This window comes from Gekko japonicus, unplaced genomic scaffold, assembly GCF_001447785.1.
Source record: "Gekko japonicus isolate JY-2015 unplaced genomic scaffold, Gekko_japonicus_V1.1 scaffold557, whole genome shotgun sequence".
Taxonomy (NCBI): Eukaryota; Metazoa; Chordata; class Lepidosauria; order Squamata; family Gekkonidae; genus Gekko; species Gekko japonicus.
In genome coordinates, this window is record NW_015175986.1 from 1,009,495 (window position 1) to 1,020,068 (window position 10,574).

The following is a 10,574-nucleotide window of genomic DNA, read 5'->3' on the forward strand; positions in this document are numbered from 1 at the left end:
CCCCCCGGAGTCATGAAGGGCTTTAAAGGTCATAACCAGCACCTGGAATTGGTTTCGGAAACAGACCGGCTGCCAGTGTAGCTGTTTCAAAATGGGCAGCCTGTCTTCCTGTGGACTAGCCTCTGAGAGTAGTTAGGACAAATGCCCATATTTTAAAATTGTCATTTTATTCATTAAGAGGAATGTAACTCCCTTAAGCAAATGGTGGTTCAGCCAACAATTGGGCAGGCAAGGCAGACGACATGATCTGGGGTCCTGTGGAAGATGGGTGCAGCCAAATGAAGACAAAAAACGGGGAGAGCAGCTCTCTCCCGGAAGACCGTTTCAGGGGGCAGCCATGCCGGGCTGCTGTAGAAGAGCCAGATTTGAGTCCAGAAGCACCTGAGAGACCAGGAGTACCTTCAAATGGATGTAGGCTTTTGGCAGCCAGAGCGCTTTGACCCCGACCCTCGGAAACTGACCTCTCTGGCTGGTGCCGCTGGACACTCCGGGTGCCGACTGTCTCCTTGATGCCCTCCCAGGGCTTCTGCTCTTTTGGCCCCGCCTCCTTCAGCATGGCCAATTTTGCTTTTCTTCCACAGGCCCAACCCTGCTGCTCAACAGCGACATCATCCGAGGCCGGCTGGGGGCCTCAGCGCTGGACAGGTACTCTGTGAGTGTGAGCGCGAGAATGCGTGCGAGTGTGTGTGCGCAAGGCCTGCGAGGCAGGAAGGTCCTGCTACCCAGGCATTTTCCAGATGTTTAGCCTCATCTGTAAGGGGTTCTGGCCCTGGGGGGAAGCCGGGAGAGTCTCTAGACTGCAGGGTGGAGGTCGCAACATTTATCATTCTTAGTGTTGTAGATTTTTTAAAAATCAGTGTTCAAAAGCAAAACCCGTTCCCTAGCCCTGCCTGGCCGCAGCTTCCAGGGACACGGTGTGCTTTCTACGCTGACGAACTCTTTCTGTTTGCTGCTTGGTGTTGTTTTTCAATGTAAAGAGTAGGCTGATGGTAGAAGGGGACAAGACGGGCTCAGGGACCAGGCTGTGCCCGGGAGGGGGGTCTCTTGAGTCCTGTAGCTTCACCTAGCCATTAAGTCGTCCCCCATTTTCCTCCCTCTCCCAAAAGACTAGAACTCAAAAGGGCGTCCAAGGAAGCTCTCATGGGCAGTAAGTTCAGGACGGACAGAAGGAAATACCACTTTACACTGATTAGAATCTGGAATTCGCTGCCAGAGGGTGTAGTGATGGGCACGGGCATAAACAGCTTTCAGAGGGGATTAGACAGATTCATGGAGGATAAGTCTGTCTGTGGCTAGTAGGGGAACCTCCACATTTAGAGGCACTAAAAGCCTCTGGATCCCAGAGCCAGGAGGCCAACATCAGGGGAAGGCCTCGGCCTCTCTCTGCCCTGTTGCTGGCCCTCCTCCAGAGGGACTGGCTGGCCCCTGTGGGAGAGACGGGAGGCTGGACTGGAGGGACCCTCCCTGGTCTGACCCAGCAGGCTGCTCTTCTGGTGTCCCAGCTAGTATTCCATCGTGTGCAGTTTGTCTGCTGTTGTTGTTGTTTCTCCTCCTCCTCCTCCAGCGATCTCCATTTGCTGTCTTTGGGGCCGCCCTTCCCACGTTCCTCTGGGTTGTGCGGACTCTCTCTGCGAAGCCAGTGGTGTTTGCACGACATGCAGAATATGACACCGGTGGGGTCCCTCTAGTCCAGAGTGGCAAACCTGTTGCCCTGGAGAGCCAGAAGCAGGGCATATGGGGGCTGAGGCCATCCCCCGATGCCGCCTCTGTATTCAGAGGTCTCCTCTGGTCGTCCTGGCCCTTGGCGGACCCGTCCTCCATGAATCCGTCTGATGCCCTCCTAAATACCCGTCTGTGACCGTGGCCCTTCCTGCACCAATGGGCAGGGGAGAGAGAGAAACGTAAGAGTGCTTTGCTGCTGGCTGGGGCGGTCCAGTGGGAAACCAGCTTCCTCCTGTTCTTCCTCCAGCATCCATGAATACCGGCTCTCTGGCTGGCTGGCCCAGCAGGAAGACATCCACCGCATTGTCTTGTACCAGACGGACTACACCCTGACGCCCTGGACGGTGCGCTGCATCCGGCAAGCTGACTGCATCCTCATTGTGGGGCTGGGGGACCAGGAGCCCATGCTGGGCGAGGTGAGTGCAGGTGCCCCGTGGGGAGCAGGGCGCCGGCTGGGGAGATCAGTTGCTGGGTGGAGCTCGGGGGGCGATTTCTGTTCTGCTGCTTTGGAGCCACGTGAGCAGAGGCTGCTGCTGCTGCTGCGCTGTGCTGGTCTCCATCCAAGGTCCGGAAGGGTTCTGATGACACTTGATCATTGGCTGACCCCGCGTGGTACCTACTTCTCTGGCAAGTTTGCCGTTTGCCCAGGAACAAAGGGAATTAGGATTAGTGTATTTATCTGCATTCTGTATAGCTTGCCTTTCTCAAGGTGGATCACACAGTATGTAATAATGCAATCACATAGACGTCTCGTCAGGAATGGAATTAGGACTGGGGTTACAAAAATTAGAAACAAATGCAAAAAGCATCAGACATGTATCAAACAATGCAGAAAATGGGATTACAGACAGAGAGGACAATGCAGTAAAAACAGGAAATATTCAAGAGACAGATTGTACAATTGATACACAGTTGACTTTTAACTCACCAGATGTGCCTCCGTAAATTACTGTTACACTACAGCTCCACCAAGCTTATAAAAATGCCTTCCTGGACGCTTCTGTTTTACGTAGTTTGTGGAATGACAGAAATGTGGAAGCACTGGTTCTTCGGCTTGGAAACGGAGATGAGCACCGCCCCCTAGAGTCGGATTTGACTGGCTCTCGAGCAAGGGAAACCTTTACCTTCAGGGGATTATGGGGAGAGCCAGTTTGGTGCAGTGGTTAAGTGTGCGGACTCTAATATGGGAGAACCGGGTTTGATTCCCCACTCATCCAACTTGCAACTGATGATGTGACCTTGGGTCAGTCACAAGCTCTGGCACAGCTGTTCCTGAAAGAGCAGTGTGTGTCAGAGTTCTCTCAGCCCCACCCACCTCACAGGGTGTCTGTTGTGGGGAGGGGGAGGGAGAGGAGTTTGTAAGCCGCTCTGAGACTCCAAGTGAAGGGCCATGGGGTATAAATCCAATCTCTTCTCTTCTTCTACCTTTACCTTTACCTTAGGCTGTGAGGCAGATGTCGAGGAGGTAGGCGGGGAGTCTCCATCTCAGTGGTTTCTGGTGTCTTCCTGAGAGCAGGAATTCTATAATAAGAGACTTCCTTGGCCGTAGAGGACTGGCACTCAGGATTCTTTAAGGGAAATTTTGGTGTAGACAAGACTCTAATCTGGGCAAACCAGGTTTGATTCCCCACTGCTCCACATGCAGCTGCTGGGTGACCTTGTGTCAGTCACAAGTTCTCTTGGAGCCGTTCTCTTAGGAGCAGTCCTCAAAAGAGCTCTCTCAGCCCCACCTACCTCACAGGGTATCTGTTGTGGGGAGAGGAAGAGAAGGAGATAGTCAGCCGTTCTGAGACTCCCAAGGGAAGGGCGGGGTATAAATCCAATCTCTTCTTCTTTAACAAGGTGAGTTTCTGGGAATTTTCTCCCAGATGTAAGGCTGCAGTATCCCAGTGTACAGATGTGTGTGTGTGGGGGGGGGGGGTGACTGCCAGCCTGCGTGTGACAGAGCAAAGGCAGTGAGTTTGCTGTCTCTTGTCTTGCTCAGCTAGAGCAGATGCTGGAGAACACGGCCGTGCGCGCCCTGAAGCAGCTCATCCTTCTGCACCGTGAAGATGGGCCCAGCCCTGCCCGCACTGTCGAATGGCTCAATATGCGCAGCTGGTGCTCGGGACACCTGCACATCAAATGTCCACGCCGGGTCTTTTCACGGCGCAGTCCTAATAAACTGGTACCAATACACTTTTCTCTGTTTTCCACCTGCACTTCTCCCTCCGTTTCCATGTAAACCTCGGTGTCCTTTGTTCCCTGCTTGGCCAGGCCTCCTTGGATGGATCTCTGCTTCCAGGTGTCCTTTCTCCCTGGCCTTGCCGCCTCAGCCAGCCGGACACGGTGCCTCCTCCAGCTACCCCAAGCCTGCCTTCTGCTTTGGCTTCAGTGTCTCCCGTGGCAAAGGCTGGAGGAACGTAGGCAGGTGGGGGGTGGCTGGCAGATGAGAAAGTGGACTCCTTGAAAGGCAACAAAGCAGAGACAGATTTTCAAACACTTCCCTTCAGGGGATTACGGGAGGAGCCACAATGATTCCTCCAAACCAGATTAGTGGGAAATAATGTCACAGGAAGTCCAGCGTGGGAATGGACCCCCCCTCCCCTCCCCCCCCCCACATCAAGGACCCTGACTTCAGTGACGGGTTCTGTGCGGGTGGTGAGTGACTGGCCCAGAAAGAGATGTTGGGGTCATCGTGGGCAGCCCCGTGGCGATGCCGACTCTGCAGGAAAAGGGTCAGTTTCCGATCCTCAGGAAAGGGGCTGGAAACCAAACGGCTGGTGCCGTGATGCACTCGTACAGGCCTGTGGTTCTGCTGTGTTTGGAACACTGTGTCCAGCCTGGCAGCCCTGGGGAAGAAAGGGGGAGAGGGAAGGGCGGCCGCCCAAACGACTATGTGGATAACCTGCCCTGAAGGGGGGAAGGGCTGGAGCTGAGAAGAAAGGCAACGGGAGGAGGTGCCGCCCATGATGGGAAAGAGGTTCATACCGTTAGAAGTGAGGCGGAGGAAGCGGACAGAGAGGAGGTTCCCCCCCCACCCCCTCTCATGAGACAAGATCCTGGCGCACCCAATGGAACGGAAGGGCACCGGGTTCCGAACGGGCAGAAGGAAGGGCTCTTTCACGCAGAGTGATGAGCTGGCAAAATCCACCCTGCCCCTGGATGCAGAGGGATGGCCACTCTCTCGGTTACCTTCAAAAGGGTACCGAACAAACTCGTGGAGGCCGAACCCATCGATGGCTGTGAGCCACAAAGACTCAGGCGGACTCTCCTGGGTCTTAGAGGCAGCACAGATTCCAGTGCGAATGGCTGGGGACCGGCCGGGGGTATGTGTGTGTGTGTGGGGGGGAACTTTTGTCTCCATGTTCTTCTTCCAGGGACATGTGGTGGGTCACATCATAAAACAGGGTCCTCATCTAGATGGACCACTGGTCTGATCCAGCACTGCCGCTCTGCTGTCCTTATATGCCTCTGCTGTTGCTTTTTTCGCCCCCCTGTCCCCTCAGAGAGAGATGTATGAGAAGGTTTTTGAGAAAAATGCCGATCGCCACAGCGACTTCTCCCGTCTGGCGCGAGTCCTGACAGGCAACACCATCGCTTTGGTGCTGGGCGGAGGCGGGGCCAGGTAATCTGTTCCCGGGCACCAAGAGGAATGAATGTCTGCTGGGCGGCGGCAGGGCCCAGTGAGGTGCGGCGGATCTTCCTGGCCCGTGTGAAGCGAGGAACGGAGCCCTCTGCCCTCAGTTCACTCCTGCCACCCCGCAGGGCCCCGATCCCTGCATTCCTTAGGAGGAATGCCTGATTAGGACCGTGGTGCCTGAAGCCTGGGCTGTGCTTGCTGTGAGTCCAGAAGCGCGGAAGGCTCAGCCTCTGGCTCTGGCTCTCAGGAGGAGGAGGAGGAGGAGGCCGCCGGGAAGCCTGAGGGGTCGGTGTGGGCAGGGGGGTCTGCGCGGAAGGCAGGTGGGCTTCAGCACGGGCTCCCCCTTCCCCCACAGGGGCTGCTCTCACATTGGGGTGATCAAGGCCATGGAGGAAGCCGGCCTCCCGATCGACCTGATTGGTGGAACCTCCATTGGAGCCTTCATTGGTGCCCTGTATGCGGAGGAGAGGAGTGCCGTGCGCACCAAGCAGCGAGCCAGAGAATGGGCCAAAGTGAGCAAGGAGGCGGGGTGGGTGGGGGGGCAAGCAGGAAGCGGGGTTGGGAGATGGGGAGACCAGGGAGAGCAGGAGGTACAGGAGGGGGGGGTGTTTCTTCAGCCTGTGGAAAGCGTGCAGAGGATCCAAGCAGTCCAAAGCACAGAGAGGAGGTTCCTTGCAACACCTCCCGTCTGGGGCACGGCATTCCGGGGGCGTCCGTTTCTGCTTCCTTATCGACCTTGATGAAGGTGGGGTGCAGGCAGTTGACTTGGGGTGGGGGTGGGGCGACCACCTCCCTTTGCGGCCTGCTGGAGGGACGGAGTCATCGTTGGAAATTTTAAAGAATAAGGTTCTCTCCGCGAGCGTCTGCTTGCGCATCCAAATAAGGCCTCCCTCCCAACATGCTTGTCGGTCCTTCCCGCAGAGCATGAATTCCGTGTTCGCCACTGTGCTGGACCTCACGTATCCGATCACCTCCATGTTCTCTGGCTCTGCGTTCAACGCCAGCATCCACAAGGTGTTCCAGGACAAGCAGGTGGAGGTATGTGCCCCTGTGGGTGCTGCTCTGGTCTTAGCAGGTCTCCCACGTCGCCTCAGGATCCCCCCAGCACCTGCAGCTTCGGTGCGCCATGTCCCTTTATTGATTTAACATTGTATGTAAAACATGTTTGTGCCACCTGCGGCAGAACGGCCCTGCTGCTGCTTCTCAGACGCCCCACTGTGTCTGGCCCTCCAAGGTGCCCCGGTGCCCCCACTCTCTTCCAGATCTCTGCCTGGCAGCACAGCACCACCCCTCGGAGGAGTGGACCCATAAGAACAGATCCTCTCCCTCCGTATCAGGGGATTTTATCTTTTCTGTTTACCCACTCCTTTTCCCTGGTGTGCTGCCACCGACTGGTTCTTTCAGGAATTATCCGTCAGGAGGGCTGATCCACTCCCAGCCTCCCTTCCTGCACTGCCATTCTCAGGCTCAGCCTAGGAACTGTGTCTCCTGCTGCCGCCCAGCACTTGTGCACCACTCCCAAGGAATACTGTACTCCCAAGAACAGTGTCCAGATCACGCGAGGTGATGGTACCACTTTACTCTTTGCTCTGGTTAGACCTCACCTAGGGTACTGTGTTCAGTTTTGGGCACCACAAATTAAGAAGGATATAGACAAGCTGGAATGTGTCCAGAGGAGGGCAATGAAGATGGTGAGGGGTCTGGAGACCAAGGGTAGCCTGGAGAGCCTAGGTGGCCCCATCTGACAGCCATGCGGATTCTGTGAACTTGGGCAGCTCATGTGAAGGGAGGGCAGGAAGGGCTGCCTCAGTGCTTAGTTCTTGTGGACTGTTCTTACATGCTCAGGGAAATGCTGATTGTGCCCCTTTGGGGTCAGGAAGCACTTTTTCTCCAGGCCACTTTGGCCAGGGATCCTGGAGGCTTCTTGTCATCTTCTGGGCGTGGAACAGGGGTCACTGGGTGTGTGTGTGTGGAGAGGGAGGTGTTTGTGAATTCCCTGCCTTGTGCAGCAGGGGGTTGGACTAGATGACCTCGGAGGTCCCTTCCAGCTCTATGATTCTAAACAGCCATTTAGCCACTGGACCGCCTCCCTTCCCCAGCGCCTGTTTTGACAACAGTGGAGGTCTATGTGGTGATTTAAGATAGTAAAGGGTGCATTAACAGTAAAATGTCCATGTGTGCATACTCTCTGCATGACGACCGAGTAAGCAAGGACTACGGAAGAAAGGTGCTGCTTGGCTATGCCTGACTCTGTGTATGCCCTAGCGGACCTTTTTCTGTGGCAGACTCTTTAGCTTAGGAGCTACAGAGTTCTAAAAGCTTCCCTTGGCCCTGGAGTCTTTGGCCAGGCATCCCTTTTCCTGCGTCACCTGGCAATGGTGGCCATCAAGATGGACCCATAAGAACAGATCCTCTCCCTCCATATCAGGGGATTTTATCTTTTCTGTTTACCCACTCCCTGTGGGTCCAAGAATCCTTTTCTGAAATCTCCAGGAAGATACAGTCGAGCCTCTTGAACCCTACGTTTCTGTGTCACCTTCTTGGTGTCAGATTCCAGCTCAGGTGTGAGCGGGCTGTTAGCCAGACTGCTTTATCTACAGCAGATGGCGAACTAAATTTAATATAGGTTCCTGCCAAAGTTTACGGAGGTCCAGTCCACCCCAAGAATGTCCCAGTGAGAGAGACGAGACTGGTGAATTCAAAACACTTTGTCTTTTACTGAAGAATATCAAAATCGCATACACACAAAACAGAATCTCACACACATACAATCAAGTTCCTTAGGAGTACAGAAATAGAAAAATAGTTCTTTTTTACTTAGGAGGTAGGTAGGTATCGTTCATACTTATCTGTCCTGAAGCCTTGTCTGTTGCAATGAAGAATGAAGGGTAGGAAAATAGAACCTAGGGGTATTTCTAAGTCACACTGCCAGAACCAGCCGGCAAAGTGTGGACCTCTTTGGCTGCAGTCCAAGAGATCAAGACTAGACAAAGGGTTGTTTGATAGCAAGCTGGACTTTAGGGGATAAAAGCAGACAGAGGATGATGAAGGGTTTGTGGCTAGCAAAGACCCAACACATGGTCTTCACCTTTTATAGGTGAATCTTTGGGGGGTGTGGCAGCCTTGCCATCCTGAGATCCACCCACCTGTTAGTCTGCCCCATGACTACAACCATTGGTGCGTGTAGTAAGGGTGTCTACTTTAGGGGTTTGGCCAATATTTGAAACACTAGTCTCTAACTCAGGGACAAGCCATCTGGTCAGGTGTGAAGTCTTGGCGTCAGGATCTTCCTTGATGTGCAGATAGATCTCGGCTTTCCCAGGCAATCAAAGCAACATCTGCCAGGAAATGGCAATTCAGATGTAGATCAGATCCGTGTATTGTGTGACATCAAGTCCTCTAGTAATGGGGGATTGCTTGTCTTTAAGCTGTGGTTTCTGCTAACAATGGCGAAATGTGCTTCTCTTCCCCTAGGCTAGGAGCTGTATGTGTTTGCCAGCTTCATTAACATGAAATGCAGGCAGGTACCTTCTATGTGAAACCTCTCACAACAGGTGACTCAAGCAGCTTTCCCTTAAGCCTATGGGTATATTTGTAGACACAGTTCACGTGGTGTGTGTGTCAGCAGATATAACTCCATAAAAAGCAAATATCAGTCTCTTTCTCAACAGGGCCATTTCACTCTCTCTGGCCAGGATGACCATTAGCATGTCCAAAGCTGTGGCCGTCGGTACTTGGGTGATACTGGGAAGCTATCGACTTTCCTCTTTTAGCCTGTCTTCTGCTAGGAGAGAGAAAAACTTTTAAAACTAAATGTGGGGGTTGCACTGAGGCTTTCTAGGAAACAATAGTAGGCATTTCTCCACACTGCCTTCCCACCCAGTTCGGGATCCCCAAGGTGGCAAGCAGTCCAAACATGGAAACAGATTTTAAAATGCATATAAAGAAAAGCTAGAACAATTAAACAAAACACAAGCACGTAGACACCCAAACAGGGATTCCTTAACCCCACCCCACCCCCGGCCCGCTGGGAAGAGACATCGGAAAAGAGGGAGAAAGGGAGCGCTGCAGTTTCAGCGCCACACTCCGGAGGAGGCCCAGCGGGTGTGTCTCTGTCACTGTGCCGCAGGGATGCAGAATCCATCAGTCTGTGGATTTCTCCATTCTGCTTTTTTCCCTCTGTGAAGCTGGCAGGTGTTGGTTCCCTAGCTGGGGCAGGCGGGGGAAGTAAATTTTCAGAGCTCATCATTGTTTTCGATCCTTTGGCCCCTTGCTAGGAGAAACAGAGCAAGTTATGCCAATCTTCTCCCATTGCGGAATTCGGCTGTCCTTGGTGCACTGTTTTTGCTGGCGTCAGGGGCATGTGAACGTGTGTTTGCTTGTGCAGAGGGAGGATGATGTCCCCCTTTCCTCGGTCCCCCTCGCGTGTGGCCCCCCTGAGCCTGGTCTCACAGAGCCCCCACCTCTGTCCGTTGCAGGACCTGTGGCTCCCCTACTTCAATGTGACCACGGACATCACCGCCTCCGCCATGAGGGTCCACAAGGATGGTGAGTGTGTGCCTCTTCCACACGGCACGGAGGCCCCGGGGGGGGGGGTGGCCCTGGGGGGGGGATTTCCACCCGCGTGCTTCGGAGAGTTCTCCGGGGTGCCTCGGGAGGGATGCAGGCCTCCGTCCTCTTTGCTCCTCAGATGGGGGGGGGAGTTGGGGGGGGAGGCCTGCTGTCTCCCTTGGGCCCCCAGAGCAGAGAACCCTGGCTGGCTGGCTGGCTGGCTGGGCGCTCCCGTGCTGCGGCACCGTTCCTGCCGCTGTGTGAGTTGGTGGAGAGATGGGGAGGTGCTGAAGTGGCTCGGCGGTGTGGGCGTGCCGGAGGCCGTGATGCCCCCTGGCACAGCAGGACGTGGCGGCTGGGAGCCTATGGCTGTGAATCGCAGCCGAGAGAGAGAGAGAGTGCCCACCCGAGAGCAGAGTGACTCCTGCCCAAGACCTCTCTCTCTGACCCTCTCTCTGGCCCTCTCTCTCTCTCTCAAACACTCGCTCGCTCGCTCTTGAGATCCGTGACGGTTGGCCTTCCCTTCGGCCCCCGAAGTGGGCGCAGGAGCTGTCCTGACAAGCGAGACTTGGAATCTCCTAGCCAGCCCTCCTTGGGGTGGCCTCGTACCACACCTGTTGTGTGCGGCTGAGTCCCGGAATCGAAAGCCTGGTGCCGGGGGGGGGGGGGGGGGGGGGTG

The 10,574-nt window shown here is 54.9% G+C and overlaps 1 protein-coding gene across 1 annotated transcript in view; it reads left to right on the forward strand.

Moving 5' to 3' along the window:
- The window catches only part of PNPLA6 (patatin like phospholipase domain containing 6), a 78,498-nt gene that overhangs the window by 37,670 nt on the left and 30,254 nt on the right, over positions 1-10,574 (forward strand). Inside the window, exons 20-26 of the mRNA XM_015426307.1 lie at positions 582-645; positions 1,970-2,138; positions 3,707-3,889; positions 5,211-5,329; positions 5,700-5,856; positions 6,266-6,382; positions 9,823-9,892. Coding sequence (XP_015281793.1) covers positions 582-645; positions 1,970-2,138; positions 3,707-3,889; positions 5,211-5,329; positions 5,700-5,856; positions 6,266-6,382; positions 9,823-9,892 — 879 coding nt within the window. The remainder of the gene's footprint in view (positions 1-581; positions 646-1,969; positions 2,139-3,706; positions 3,890-5,210; positions 5,330-5,699; positions 5,857-6,265; positions 6,383-9,822; positions 9,893-10,574) is intronic.